This window comes from Lates calcarifer, linkage group LG20 (genome assembly GCF_001640805.2).
Source record: "Lates calcarifer isolate ASB-BC8 linkage group LG20, TLL_Latcal_v3, whole genome shotgun sequence".
Taxonomy (NCBI): Eukaryota; Metazoa; Chordata; class Actinopteri; family Centropomidae; genus Lates; species Lates calcarifer.
In genome coordinates this window covers 11,406,129-11,422,276 of record NC_066852.1, presented here as the reverse complement: position 1 = coordinate 11,422,276, position 16,148 = coordinate 11,406,129, and the positions used below count along the sequence as shown (strand labels likewise).

Below are 16,148 nucleotides of genomic sequence, written 5' to 3'. Positions count from 1 at the left end.
AGTTTTAGGCCAACGAGAAAAGAGCAGATTAATCACAGGTGAGCAAAAATGAATTGTGTAGCTAAATGTCTTTCTGTAGATTCAAGTGTAGTTGTTTGCAGGACACTTAATGAATAAGTTAGGTTACTCATTAGCAGGTAGAGAGAAAAACACATGCAATATATAACATAATATACATTTATTAAGACACTTCGAAAGGCACTCAAAGATCAAAAAGGCACACAAAGAAAAACAAATAGGAAAAACACAAGGTTAGACAGTTACACACAAAGTTACAAACAGAACAGCAGGAAAAGTAGGTGGGCAGAAAGAAATAAATACAGAAAAAGAGAAAAGGGCAAAAGACATATACTGTCATATCAGTGACAGGGCTGAGCATTAAGTGTACATGAGGAGAGAGGTCCAGACAGAGTGTGGGGACAGTGATGGAGAAGTCACTCCACTGGAATATACACAATAATTAACATTAACACACATTCAAGCTTGTGTCTCAAACAGTTTAGTAAGTCCAGAGAGCACCAGTGTAAGTGATAACAGAAGGACATCAAATCACAGAAACTATTCATATTCAATTCACAGATCTCACGAAAATGGAAACTCTGGTGCTCCATTTTGAGGATTTTGGCTGAAGGGCCCAAAAGCTTTGTATTTTTAACTACTTGTTAATAAGCAAAAGTGCTGCCTTTAATGAACATTCACAGCATGCAAGAAACACTTTCTTTTGAGTAGTTGTTTAATTTAGACATTTTTATTTTGAAAGGGAGCACAGGAAGTACATGCTTGGCGCTGGCATGAGAATATCCGGATAACAAAACTATTATCAATGTAACTGACGATTGATAATTACTGCAAATACAGTCATTATTTATAACAGCCGCACTAACGGCATTTACATGCCGGTTTTTACAAAAATACTGAAATTGATAGAATATTGCAGTTCCTAAGAGCGGCCACCAGAGGGCAGTGAAGACATGATTCCATCCTTACCCGTCAACTCCATGTGCCAAGCCCGGAAATAACTTTCAAAATAAAAGAAACAATATCTATCTATCTATCTAATATAAAACGAAGGCTGGATTAAACGAAGGTAGTATATGTTATAAGACTGAATGTAAGTGAATGCATTGTTTGACATTTTGTGGGTAAGGGTAAAGTATGAATATATGTACTAAAAAAAAAAAAACTAACACGAAGTATTAGTGTCACTGTTAATATTTCCAGGTATTGTTAATAATATTACCAACTAACAATAATGTTTTTAATGTGAAGAATGCAGAGTTTCCTACTGTGGCCACTGCAAGGCAATGAACACGTAATTTAATTATAAATTCATAAAATAAATAGTGTGAGTAGTATATCTTCACTTAACAATCTGCTCAGCAGCTGCACTATACACAAAGAGAACTAGTGTACCTCTCATGCATTACAACAGTTAGCCTATCACTATTCATGAATTTTGCACTTATATTTACATGCAGTACTGGGTACACACTATATGCATATGTCTCAGTGGTACAGTATGTCTACATCTTAGGAGCAAAATGTGTTGTTTGACCAATAGTCTCTGCAGTAGCCAACCAACGCTGCAATATTTCACCTGCAAAGATTTAATAGGGCTGTCTTTGCTAAAGACATTTTTCATATTAATGCACGGGCTCTTGAATCCGTGACACACTTGAATAATCAGATATGTTAACAACCTTCTCATTGCCCTGCAGATAATGTCAATGACATCTCTCTCAGTAAACATGGTTCAGCTGAGGAGGAGTCGGCTGTGTATTCCTCACGCAGAAATGCACATCTTAAAGCCCACAGTGATGGATTAGCTCTGATTTCATCTGCATGCAGTGGAGCAGAAAATTCAAAGATTGTTTTGAGGTAAGGACTTCCCCTAGAAGGGAACTATGATTACCAAGAGGGACACAGCAGCAGCAGACAGAGGGCAGAGAGACAGAGAGCAGCTATTTTGGACCACTTGTCTCCTTTGGGTAGAGGAGGGAATGAGAGACGTCACTAGCAATGATGTAGTCAGAAATCATCTGCATTTGGAAATCTCGCACAAAAGCAGGGAGAGAACATGTCACATATTTAAATATTTGCATTAAATTTCTGACAAAATATTAATGATTCATACAGACTCTACTTTTAACTTCAGCTGTTGAGCTCTCTGTATTTTATGTCAGTTATTAAGTAATTCTGGTTCTGATTTCCCATTAGAATATGCAGTGCTAATGCAGACACACATAGTTGTAAATCATGACTCCACTAAGACATATTGGTATCTACATAATGTTGATAAATGACACCTCTCATCTCTTGTTAATCCCCAACAGTTTTAAATGCCCATAACTTCAACAGAAAAACACACTTCACTTTCTGAGATGTCACAGAGCCAAGGATATATAGTGTGTTTGTGTTTTTCAAAACGGATAGAAGAGAGATCTAAAAGGAATTACTGAAAATTGTAAATTTATTGAGAAAAGGCAAAAGAGGTAAAAGTATTATAAAATTTTATTGTTTCCTTAGTCTCCAAACTGTAACCCCTTCCTGAACAATCAGTGAAAACGCTGAAGATGACCAGACGAACACACGGGCGAATCATCCGGTATCCTCTTAAAATATTTGTCAGACATAAAATACAACTAATCAACACAGGGACCAGTAAAGGGGAAAGTCTTTTCACTCTGATAGAAAGAAGAGAAAATGCATATATGTCACGTTTTCTGCAGTCATGCTCATATGAACGAAAAGCTGTATTCTATCATCCAAAACTTTCAACTTACACACCATAAGTATATGGAATTGGCCTATAAATAATATACAGGGTAATAACTGCTGCGCTCCATATTATTTTGTATGGATTTCAGAAGTGAAGTTGAATTAGATCCTCTTTATACATTTCCATACCCAGCAGTTCTGTTAGGTACAGAGCCCCAGAATGGTAATATCACTTTTTTTTTTCTTTTCTAAATGTGCAAATAAATTAGTCAAATAATGCACACGAAATACAGTTTGTAGTCTGTTGTCATGGCTCCCTTGTGCGCATGTGGAAACAAACTGTATTTCGTGCGCATGCTTTGATTAATTTGGTTGCATGTTTTACGATTTCATTCACAAGTTTAGAAAATAATTTTGATCTGACCACTCTGTGGCTCCGCAGTTAGTTTAATCCAAAGAATCATTTTAATCGCTGTGAGGTTATGATCAACACAGAGCCAACGAGGGCCATTATCTGAGGAAAAAACAAAACAATGATACAGTAGCTCCTTCAGAGAGAGAGAGACACATGAGATGTAAAGAGGAGTAAAGGCATGATGTAAATAAAAGGTGTTTGGGAGTAATATTCAGGTAGTGTACGGCGTGTCTAGAGCTCTCTATATTGCTGCCAGTCCAGTTAAGTCCTCTCTCACATTTGATCTCTGAGTTTGGCGAGCCTTTGAGAGAGTTCATCCTTTGGACAAGAGGGAGCAAAGACAGGCGTTAAGTGAGGAAGATGAAGATGACGGAAGAATCAGGGTCAAGTGGAGAATACATTACTTTAACACGTTATCAGGTTCATGTAGATAACAGCAGAGAGGTTTTTATGTATGATGAAGTTGAATGTTATCTGTGCCAGATGTAACCAGACTGTAAAACAAGGACACCGTGAAAAGAAAATGTACCTGTTCTGCAGAGGCCACGCTGGTGCCTACTGATCCTGTCTGTCCCTGAGGGAGCTCCATGTTCAGGTCCAATCTAAAAATGATGTGCACACCAACATTTTAAACTTACCTTTAATGTCTTGTCATGTAAAACATTCCTCCAATGTCAAACAAATTCTTTGAAATAATGACCACTAGTTACACTCCAATATACATCTATATATGTGAACCAGTATAATTTTAGAATATTGGCACAAAAAATGAAAACGTTACCCTGCTTCATCAGCCATTTCATGCAGCAATGACTCCACTTGATTCTGAAACACACATCAGACATTAGACACATTAGATAACGGTGAATGAGTTTGTCTTTAAGACACTGTCAGAAAACAACAAATATCATAAGAACAGAGCAGAGAAATATGCCTGTGGTGTTGTGAGTGTTGTTGTGCTGCTCATGGTGTCCTCCATCTGGGCCGTCTGAACATCCAGAGTTTCAAACTGGTGTTCGAATTTGTCCATGAGAGCTGAAATCTGAAAAAGAAGGAGGTTGATGAATTATCTGATGACTCAAAGACAAAAGATAATGTCATTTTCATGCGTAAATGACACTCTTACCTTTTCCAGATTCATAGACTTAAGAGTGGCATCCATGCCTTTCACCACTCCAGCCATAGATTTTGTGACCTGTGAAAAGAAACACCATCACTAACATAGAAACCAAAATGACAGAAACAAACTTTCCTTGGTCTGAAAGATTTTCTTAGCCTAAGTTTTCAGCATACCTGATTCATTGTGACTGCAGTTTGGACCCTGGCTGCCACAGCATCTACCCGAGCGCTCATCCTCAGGAAGTTCACCGACTGGTTCTTCTGTCTGATGGCGTTCTCTGCGTGGATCCTTGCCACTTCCATGTTCCCCTTCTGGATGGCCTAACGACGACACAAAAGTGAAGGCATTTGGTAAAATCTTATGCAACTGACACCAATCAGCAGCCTTCCATAATGTGTCACAGGCTTCAGAGGTGCAACTTACTTTCTTGACTTTAGCCTTCTCTACTTTTTCCTCTTTGTCACATTTCTTGGAGTTTCTTTGGAGGTCTTTGGCAGCAAACTTTAAATTGAAGAGATGTTCTGAAATAGGAGGTTAAGGAAGAACAAAGTCCAAACAAAAATAACAAGACACCTCAAATGACCACTTCTATTACTGGGGATAACTTTAAAACTCAGTGTTTTGTGTGAGTGTTGCATGAGGAGATGGTGGTGGTCCTCATTTGTCACTAAGCTGTGGGCTCGTGTTGAGGTCCATATTAGTTTGTGTTACCTTGTTTACACAGCAATGTATTATAGTATTAAGTGGCCCCAACTCCCTCTGGTTTCACTTTAGACTGTATTTGAACAGTGCATACAGTATTCCCAATCAAATTTGCGGGGATGCACCAATCCAATCCACCAGACTGATTTTGGCAGTGATGCTGATCTAATTAGGTGGATGAGTTGTCAGACCTGATGTGACCAATCAAATTTAAAAACAGCTTTTCCAGCAATGTCAGGGTTTTCCCAACCATTATAAAGCATGGGTGCAGCATCCAAACCATTCTGGGCTCCATCTAAGCCAAATTAATGTGATGTGGAGAGCAAAAATAACTTTAAGACTTTTCCCAAATCTAATGGTTGTAGTAAAGTAAGTTCTGCTTTTTGGGTGTTTAATATTATCTCCTCTAATGTTTCTAAATTTTTGTACACATACATGGTAATAATAATGGTAAAAATAATTATATTAAATTTCTTAATTTTAACTGAAATTTTTTTAATTTTCTTGGGAGGAGACCCTTAAACCCCCCATCATATACATGCATGTAAGTCTTGCATGTATATGATGGGAAAAATGCTAGGAAAAATGCTAAATGTCACTATTAATATCCATGTTTCTGCTACTTGTCAATTTGGTACTTTTCTGTAAATTTGCAATTTATCAAATTACTGCAAAATATCTGCCACATAGTAGGAATTTAGTCTAGTGACAATTGCTTGTGTTGCTCAGTTAGTAATTCAACCTTATGTGTATGTGTATGTGTATGTTCTTATTTTCTTACCTTAACCGCTTTAAGGTAGAGCTAGACTGATATACTGGCAACAGTGTATGTCAGCCGATAGGTGACAAGACATGTCAGGTTTGAGGTAATTTACAAACTGTGTCTTCATTACAGAGTTTGTCCACCAGAGAGCAGTAACAAGTTAACTTGTCAACTGTAACACAACCTGCTCAGTATGCGTCAGAATTCATCAAATCAAATCAAATCTAAACATCTTTTGTTTAAAGGATAAAAACAAACTATAAAAAACCTAAAACTAATATCAATATCAAGAATATTGATTATGTTAAAAAAAAAAAATCTTGTTATTGATTTTTTTTCAACTCCCAAAATTAATAAATATTAAATCAATTTCAGCCTCAATGTCAGCCTCAAAAATCCAGCATCTGTCAAGCTAAAGTTAACAGTCCGAAATACCTCTTCACTTTGTAGCTTTGCAAACAAATAGCTTATGTAACTCTATTATTGGAGTTTCCCTTTAATTTGCCTAGGTTTGCGTAATTCCTATGAAACCTTCATGGTGCTGTGGTACATTAAAGACAGCCATGATACGATTACCAGGTAAAACACCTATAAGCTCTTACCTTCAGTATTAACTAACACCCTGACAAATGGTTAAACTGTAAATCAGGTATCAGTTGTTGGGTATTTCCAGCCATTAGCTTTCCAGGCCTTCAGCCCGGTTCCCTCCCATTTTACGACGCCTCGAATTAACTAGGAAATGTCCAGCCTATTCAGTAAAGCAGCACTTGTGGCTTTGGTGGATATGTGACCTAATTAGCAGTATTTCAGATGTCTGTCACACATAAATCTCACCAGTCTCGCCATAAACTATGTTGTGGTCGCTTTCTGAGCCCTCGTACTGACGTTACACCACAGTCTCACCTCTCTCTTTCACCACTGTTTTACAAAGGATACTTTCCATGTTCGGCATCTTGAGGCGGCTCTTCGCGAATCCAACAGTTACTCGGTCGAATACTTGCGGACAATCCACAAAAAGTAGTTAAATAAAGTAAATACTTGTCAGTCAAACTTCAGCCTTTCGGGTTTCGGTCTTCGCCTTCTCCAGCACTTCCTGATGTCTTACCAAAATATGAACGACGTCACTGTCACGTGGTGGCGGTGTTCCATTCGACGTCACGAGGGAGCTGCCCCCTCCCCATCCTAAAACGTGAATGAAAAGAAAAAAACTAACCGTTAACATTTAAACACGACACTTTTAACGATTTTATCCGTGCGCCCGAGTTGTGGATAATGTGTGAGTGAATACAGTCGGATAAAAGTGGATGTGGTGTTGTAGCGGCGGAGTGGTGGGCGGTGAAAGCGGCTGATTGATGATTAGATTTACGGTGTGGATCACGGCGGGGAGAGAGGATGACTCACTCCGTCTGATGTGATGTTCACCCCGCAACGGCTCCTCGGCAGTGCGGTGGCACGCCGGTGTAGTTCAGCCTGACATATCGGTGTGCTCCACCAATAAAAGTCAAACTTTATGAAACTGTTTGGACGGCCCTGAGATACATTGTTTGTTTCAAACTTGAGTAGCCGTCACTCGGTAGTTAGAGAGAGACCGAGCGTCGTGATTTACCGTAAATTTCGTGACGCCTGATTGCCATGGAAACAGTGCTCCTGCGCTGAGAGGAAACTGTCCGTGTTAACTTCAACATCAACCTCTCCAACGGGGTCGGATAAACCTGTTGGGTATCTCAGTGTTTATTTCTTTTCTTGCGTTGCTGCCCTGGCTTTACTTTCCATTTTAATTTGGCCACAAACCAGGTGAGTTTTTTTAATTGTGACTGTTGTGTTATTGTGTCTCATTCTAGCAAAACGCAGTTAACCTTCTGCTTCCCCCCCTCCAGTATATTAGACAGTTTCAGCCAAAATATATTAGTCTGTTCATTTACTTAGGCTGCCTGTCAACTTGTGAGCTGCATTCATGTATTGCATCGACTATAAATATACCATAAAATACAATTTCTGGGCTCATTTTGAACTAATTGGTGATTTAGTTAGTTGCTACATGGGCAACATTTTGAGTTCAGAGGACAACATATAATTGCTATAGTGAAACATTTAACAACAAATGGCCTGTGCAAGGTGTTGCTGGTTACAGCAGTTTTTTTTTTTTTTTTTTTAAAAAAAGCTCATCAACATATGCATGTCTCCAGATCACGACCATCTATAGGCTGAATAATATAATCTGTAATGCAATATTCTATTCACCAGGCTTTCAGATAAAACATTTGGTGAATGTCACAACCCTAAACGGCACCTGAAGTGGTGCATTTTGTGTCGTTTTTGCGCACAGGGAAAGAATCCAGGAGAGCCAACGAGTGATGCTTCATTCAGTGGCTGTATGACTCATATAGTCTTATCTATAAAGAAGCCAAGAGGCAGAGGAGCAGTCCTGCTGCAGGACCGAGCTGATGTAACCCGTGAGATTCACTAGAGGCTGCTGTGGGCCACGCTTCCCTGTGCCCCGAGTTGCTGCCACTGAATGACCGCCAAATACTACACAGGGCTGTGGAAGCAGTAGGCTGTTCACGTACTGAGCACTCAACAGATGATCTGTGAAGTACTGTTTACAGTACATCACATGGCCAGGTCAGTTTGAAAACAATACAGATAAAATCAACACGGCAGCTGACATAACACATAGCATTTACATTAAGCTATTGTCACTGGCTTCGTTTGATTGAATTAATTAAAATTCTAATAAAATAGTATAAGAATAATTATAAAAATAAATAAATAAATACAACTATATATTATATAGATCACTCTGATCATTTCTAATCATTAATTTTTAAGTAATGATATTGACTAAAATTTTGCTTAGGTGTATAATAGGAATGTCAACGGTACTCTGACTTTGTAGAAAAATTTGTGAGAATAATAAGAATACTAATGGTGATGATAATCTTAGATGATGCTCATGTAAAAGCACCATAGATCTGATGACCTGATAGTTAGTGGATCTTCGTGTTAACTTTCAAGCTTTAGGAAATGACACTAATTCACAAACCTTTGGAAGAAATATTTGTGAGTATATGTATGGTGGAGCAGCAAGAAAAGAAGTAGCAGTGCAGCCAGTTGCAAAAAAGTAACGTAACTCTCCAATTTATATCATTTATACTTAAAAGTGTGCACTAAAGCTCCTCTCTTAAGTGTTTTTGGTTGTGAGATTCTTCTCTCTGAATTATTTGTCTCAACAGAAACATCCAGTGAGAGATAAGCAAAATTTAATCTCCCTCTCCCTTTTTGAAATGCATATACTGAATAATTTAGCATGCTCATCTAGCGTTGACTAAAGCCTAAAGTAAAAAAAAAAGAAAAAAGAAAGAAGATAATTAAAAGGACTTTGTAATGAGTTGAGGGATGATGACAGCACTCAGCTTTCAAAACACCCTGAGGATCCTTAACTGATCCCTCATCCCTACTGTCATAAACCTGTATGAGAGTATGAGGGTCCTTTAAAACCGACTTGCAACAGGCTAAAACTCTGACATTTTCCTCAGTAGTCAGTGAGTCAGTGTACGTTAATGATGACGTACTCTTCTCCCTCTTACAAATACAGTGTCGTCACATTAGAACAGCGGGAACAAACACATTATTAATCAGCTGCATGCTGTTTATTATCAACATAATGCAGTCATGGGTATAATGACAGCATTATATGCCTAGTTTGGTAAGACAGGCTTCAGTGCCCCTTATTCAGAGGAAGAGTGCTCACACACAGAGGTCCAGTATAAACAGACACGTCCAGCTTGCTGCTTATATATTTATTAGCCAGGTTGTCCCTGTAGCTGACAGCCAGTGAATGACACACAGGTGAGTCACCTGTAAGTAGCAGATGGGTGCGTGATCATGGAAGGAATTCAACATGGCGACTGTTGAATGTCTATCTAGTTTGACCATCAAGTAAAATGGCGTGAGAGGCAGCTTTTGACGTTTACAATGAGACTGGAATGTATTGTATCACTGTCAGGAGAAAAACAATAAGTTCCTTTCAAAACTCACAAAGCATTCTGGGAGGAGTTGCAAAGCAGGTGCATTCATCTCATTCACAGCCCAACTAGCCACAGATTACAAATTTGTTCTCTGCATTAGATTAGTTGAAACAAAAATATTATTGTTAGAACAACCGTGTTGACATTGTAATAGTCATATATTCAGTCGTGATTTGTTTAAGAAATACAATTGGGAGCACATTTGTATTCGCATGTTGCAGATGAACTTATGCCTTGATGGATTTTCCTATGCAAGTTACACATGTGAAAATTAAATTAGGTCCCATGCTTCGTCAGTGGCCGATGTTTGAGCCACTACTATGCTATTTATTTGACTTCACCATATGTTATGATGCTGTTGCCACCTAGTGGCAGCATGCTGGACGAGTTAATCACTCAGACATTCTCAGTCCTTACAGCTCACTTTGAGTTGCTGCCCTTTATTTCAAATCAAGCCGATGTGTCACATAGCTAACGACATACTGCAATCAGAGAGGAACAAGGGTGAAAACATCTCTGACAAAAGACTTCCGCACAGTTATTCATATTTGTTTGAATGCATTTGTGCATTTGAGACTTTCGGGAGCAGAGGAAAATGAAAGGGCAAATGCCAACTCTTTGAAGGGCTAGACTTTCAAGTAAACAAATGAGTGAGAAATATTCTTAAGGATAAGGTTGTGGACGAGGTGCTGGGACGATGCAGTCAATGTGTTAAGAGAAAAAATGTGTTTTCTGTACACATTGCCATTTGTAAAGGGCATCTTGTACAGAAGACAAAAGGGCAAGGCCAATAGTTGATGTTATTCTAAAGAAAAAGCAGTTTTTTAGATAACAACCGACAATAGCCATAATGTGATGCACATGTCAGACCTCTATTTTGCAGGTGAGGATGATGGAGCTTCATACGGAGAAGAGGTTCCACAATTTGACCCTTGAGCAAGTCCAAGCTCTGGACAAGATCTTGACGGAGGTAATCCCCATCCATGGACGAGGAAATTTTCCCACATTGCAGGTGAGAGCAAAAGACATCATTCGTGTGGTGAAGGATCGGCTGGTCGAGAGAGACATTCAGGTGAAAGATATTCGCCTTAACGGCGCGACTGCCAGCCATGTCCTGGTGAGCGATAACGGCCTGGGATATAGGGACTTAGACATCATTTTTGGAGTGGAGCTGCCCAGGCAGGAAGACTTCCAGGTTATTAAGGAGGTGGTGCTGGGCAGCCTGCGAGACCTTCTCCCTTGTGGAGTTAACAGACGCAAGATTACTTGCCTGACAATGAAGGAAGCGTATGTGCAAAAGATGGTGAAAGTTTTCAATGAGCATGACAGATGGAGCCTTATCTCGCTGTCTAACAACAGAGCTAAAACCGTAGGGCTCAGGTTTGTTAGTTCCCTTCGAAGACAGTTTGAGTTCAGCGTGGACTCCTTCCAGATTATATTAGATCGTATGCTGGAGTCCTACTGGGAAACTGAAAGGAAACAAATAGGAAAGTTGGCATTGAATGCTGGGGACTTGGCCAAAAGAGACCACAAAGATGAAAACAAAGAGCAAGAGCAAGAGCAATCGAGCCTTCCTCGAGATGCTGAAGAGGATATTGCAAAAGACTCTGCAATGGCAGCCGGTGGAGAAAGTCAGTGTCTGGATGAAGCAGAGAAAGAGCTTCCACATGCAAAGGCTGAGCCTGTAGATGGAGGGCATGAGGCACAACAGGTGTTAGAACCTGAGAGCAGTAACTTACAGCAGGAGGAAGAAGAAGTGGATGGCATTGAGGATGTTCATTCAGAGGAGGACATTGTGTTTGACCTATGTGAAGAAACGGGAGAAGAGAAAGGGCAGTTTCACAGTGATTATCCTTTAGTTTCATCACCTAAAACTTTATTTACAGAAGTCAGGGATCCGCTGATGACACATGCATGTTTAAAGCTACAGAGTAACGAAGAGCTACGTGAGTCACAAGCTTCCCAGCCAGCATCTGTAACGGATACAGAAAACTTGGCTCCACAGGAAACAGTCCATTGTGAAGACATCATTCAGTTCAAAGCAGACTCTGTAACCTGCAAGACTGAAAATACTCCAGACCTACAAGATTCACATCTTGAATTCTCCTTCCCTCCTCCAGCGAAGAAAACTTGCAGCACATCACAGGGCATTGTACCGGACTATTGCCCCTCACCGAAATTACAAAGAAAAATGTCACGGAAACTGATCAGTAAGCCTGAAAAATGGTCTCTGCTGACTGATTTGTCAGATCTTACAACACAGCTGTTTCCACCCATAGAAATACCCAAACCACTTCAACCAAAACCTCCTTTAAAAGACAGCGCTCAAGTTCATTGCTCAGATGTACCAGGCTCAAAGTCGGAGGACTTAGAGAGTGCAGATGCACTTACAGTTCCCACATGCAGTCCAGCCAGCACGCTGCAGGATGTGATGGGCCCAAATGAAACTGTAGAACAAACTGTTAAGCCCAAACAGTCAAAGAAGCCCCCTGATTCAGAGGCTCAAAGCCACACATGTGCAGCAGACGTAGTCACACAGCCTCAGGTTGATGAGCAAAAACCCGAGCTGATGGACAGTGTTCCAAACAGCTGCGGGTCAAGCTCATGGGCTGGGGCAGCAGGGGAGCCCACCATCACTGTTGAAGCAGAGTGCATGTACGGAGACTTCGAACAGGCGATCGACCACCTTCGCCACCGCCTCATCGCCACCCACAACCCAGAGGAGATCCGAGGAGGGGGGCTGCTAAAATACAGTGACCTCCTGGTGAGGAACTTCAGGCCAGCTAGCGAGACAGAGATCAAGTCCTTGGAGCGATACATGTGCTCCCGCTTCTTCATCGACTTCCCTGACGTAAGCGAGCAGCAGCGGAAGATCGAGGCCTACCTGCAGTGCCATTTCATTGGCAATGAGGAGACGAGCAAGTACGACTACCTGATGACCCTGCGACGCGTGATAGACGAAAGCACGGTGTGTCTGATGGGACACGAGAGGAGACAGACGCTCAACATGATCACGGTCCTGGCTCTGAGGGTGCTGGGCGAGCAGAACGCTATCCCCAACACGGCCAACGTCACCTGCTTCTACCAGCCGGCTCCATACATGACAGAGCCGATTTACAGCAGCTACTTCATCACCCAGGCCCAGCCCCCGCTTGTCTACCACCCTTACCCTCTACATGTCCACATGCAGACCGGCCTGGTGTAGCTAGAGTAACATGCCCACAGGGAGGCATGTAGGCTTTCAACATGGTGCTCTGCAAGCAGAGGCACAAATGAAAGTTTTAACAACAACAGGCAACCACTGGCATAGTGTTGTTTAATGCTTTGAAATCCCTCCTGCTTATGACATGAAAGATCATGAAAGGTCAGAACCGAAAGGGGTCTGGAGGTAAAGCATGTCACCCTTTCAAGATGAAGACTTTTGAAAAGGAAAGAAATGCTGAGAACTCACTTTTCAGAGAGCTTGGAGAGAGGATTTCATTGAAGTGGAGGGACTTTGTTTACTGCCATTTCAGCTCAGTTTTGGCAGGGCTCTGTACTGGTCACACTCCCCTGTTGAGGAGAAATGTGAAGTGTGATAATTCTCTATGGTTACAAGATAAACTTATATAATACATAATCTCTGAAACACTTGTTGGCAACAAAAATCTTAGTTTGGATACATTTTGAATGATAAACTGTTAATGTTTCTGAGGGGTTAAAACCTCTTATAGCTGTTTTGTGAATCATCATTCTCTGTAAAATGAGTAAAATTCAGCAAGTGGCTATACTTGTGTATACACTGAATAGAAATAGGACACCAGACATATGTGAGCAAAATTTGCTGTGGTATTTCCATGATGCCATAAGTTCTGTATCTGTGAATGTTAACACCTCATTTTAAAAGAGGAGAAACAAGAGATTCAAGGTTTAATTTCATTTGGAACTGTACCAAATTTTTTGGGATGGTGTAGAGGGTTGAACCTTATTTTTTCACTTTGTTTAAAAAAAAAAAAAAGGTCCCTGAAAGCTTATTGGAAGTATTTTTCAAAACATTAAATATTTATGATAAGCAACACTAAGGGTTAATGTTTATTGTTATTGTTTATAATGTATAATGTTATTGTTTATTAACTGGCAACATTAGTCCCCCCAAAAAACCTCCATCAACAGATTTTGATTCAGCTAGTGTTAAATCCTGATTTGTTCTCATAAATGCGTGACCACTTTATTTATTTTTCCACTGAGAAAACCAATGACACAAACAGAAATACAGAAATCTCTCATCACCACCAAAACAGTCCAAATTTGGGCTTAAAAATATGTGTTCATGTAGGACAGTCATTATAAAAAGACAATTTAGAAATTATGTTTTCAGAGCCTTTAATCTTTTCTTTTAACATAGAAATATTGTGTAAGTATTAACTGTAATGTAAAGAAAAATATTAATTTAAAATCAGTTAAAAAAAACAAAACTTTTTCTGACCCTGTCTCATCGCTAATAATTTTCATACAGTCCCTTAGAATATTAAACCAAACTGTTGTGATCCCACTCAGTGACAGATGTTATGGTTTTAGCGTGTGTTTAGTCATACATCTGCACTATAATCATTTCGACATAGTGCTAGAAGTCATGAACTTAGAGCTGTGCCCTGAATTCACCCTGCATTTTGTCAAATAAATCCTCAGATTCTTCATCATAGAAACATCACAAGGATTTTGCCTCCTGATGGCATTATGAAGAAAGCCTTGGCTGTCTTGTCTATAACTTTGAATAAAAATATGTTTGCAAATCTAGAGTGAACAGCTGTGAATGCAGGACGCATGTTGAATTCTGTTTTCCTCCTCAAAGTTGCCATTTCCATCTTCAACAGGCTGAATAGACTTCCTGTGTGTGTATTACATGGTGACAGTTGTCTCTTGTAGTGGACGTATTGAACGTCAGTTCTGTCAGGATTTTGCCTGCCATTGTGTGCAAAAATGTTACTGCACATTTCAGTTATCCAAGCAGTCTACAATGTGCCAGCAGTTACTGCACCCTACAGTCCCTATGTGTTTGTTCATTGTGTATGCATAGCTACAGTACATGTACTCAGTATTAAAAAAAAAAAAGACAATATAAGCACAGGTTTGGATATGTGGGGCTGTTCACACTAAATCTGAGACTGAAGCACAATTGTAAATGCACATAGCTGTTGTTGAGTAACTAAGGTGTTTCAGACATGCTTGTTAATCTCTAATTAAATATCGAAGACATCTAGATTACTGTGTGCGGTAGTGCCCTATGTAGTAGCTTTAAAGTGATGTATCTATCTTGAGACTCTGGGTATGTTGTTTATTGTTAAGGAACTGTTTCACCAGTAGACAGTGTCATAATGTTATAGTAACTAGTTGCTCAGATTGTTGTGTTATTGTGATAATAAATTTAACACAACTGCTCTTTGTCTGGAGTCTTGTCTTGGGCGTATGAGTTACCAGTTTCTTTTCATTAAGCTGCGAGGCCTGCCATTTGTTTGTCTTTGCACACATTTTTAATTACATTATGAAGGATAATCACATCTTCAGTGTTACTTTGAACAACTTCCAGCTTTACTACATTGCATCATTGTATCTCCTGATCAATTTCTTTTTTCTTTTTTTTTTTTTGGTGCCATGGCAACATTATTGGTACACAAAATACACAAACTTTTTTTTTACAGGTCCCTGAGCAGTGGTCAGAGATGAATACTTAAGAAACTGGGAATTGATCTGAATCTCTTTATACACATCTATGACCTAAGATGATAAATGAGGCACTGTTTAGATCTTTCTTCAGATTTCATATTAAAATTGAAAAATGCATCACAAGTGGACTCAAGCCAGTAATGGATTTGAGGACCTGTTGTTTTCAGCCAATCAAGTGTGGTTAAAAATCAATATCAAGATGTTCATTCAAGTGAAAAAAATAATTGTTTGTCCCCCTCAATACTGACACTGATGTTTAGGTATACAAAGGACAATTGAATGATTGTATAAACTGAAAAAGAAAAGATGCTGAGGACTTGTTCCACATTATGATGCATCTTAAGCCTCAGCCTCTCCTCTCTGTTTATGAAAAATGGCACAGCAACGTTGACGTCTAATCCTGAAGAAGCACAATTATTTGGCTAACACACTCTTTGCCTCATATTACCTGCAGAAAATAAACAACTGCACACTGCTATTCTTACTACTGTTAAGACTCAGCCTTTTTAGTGTCACATTTTTTTCACTTGATATTATCAACCCTGGAAAATCCAAAGAAAGTAGGGCAGATTTTCAGCATTTACATAAAACATATTTCAGGAAAAAAAACTCTCTTTTCTTCTTAATTTGCTCTAAATATCAGAATGCACATGTGTAACAGACTTTGCTTTGCCTTTTAAGTGACCTTTCCCTCTTCAT

The 16,148-nt window shown here is 39.5% G+C and overlaps 2 protein-coding genes across 3 annotated transcripts; one reads left to right on the top strand and one right to left on the bottom strand.

Annotated features, from left to right (window-relative positions):
* Positions 1–2,493: 2,493 nt before the first annotated feature.
* LOC108893704 (charged multivesicular body protein 1b) lies at positions 2,494–6,820 on the bottom strand. The gene is made up of 8 exons (XM_018691967.2): positions 6,655–6,820; positions 4,677–4,774; positions 4,427–4,573; positions 4,260–4,328; positions 4,068–4,175; positions 3,915–3,958; positions 3,663–3,735; positions 2,494–3,451 (listed from the first exon to the last, which is right to left on the bottom strand). The coding sequence occupies exons 1-8, from the start codon at positions 6,668–6,670 to the stop codon at positions 3,407–3,409; spliced, it is 600 nt and encodes a 199-aa protein (XP_018547483.1). The 5' UTR covers positions 6,671–6,820; the 3' UTR covers positions 2,494–3,406.
* A 160-nt stretch (positions 6,821–6,980) lies between these two features.
* LOC108893702 (uncharacterized) lies at positions 6,981–15,164 on the top strand. 2 transcript variants are annotated; one of them, XM_018691962.2, is made up of 2 exons: positions 6,981–7,512; positions 10,630–15,164. In XM_018691962.2, exon 2 carries the CDS (start codon positions 10,636–10,638, stop codon positions 12,949–12,951), a length of 2,316 nt encoding a protein of 771 aa, XP_018547478.1. In that variant the 5' UTR covers positions 6,981–7,512; positions 10,630–10,635; the 3' UTR covers positions 12,952–15,164. The 2 variants fall into 2 exon arrangements, with proteins under 2 accessions (XP_018547478.1, XP_050934399.1); XM_051078442.1 differs by lacking the exon at positions 6,981–7,512 and adding an exon at positions 7,965–8,340.
* Positions 15,165–16,148: the final 984 nt, after the last annotated feature.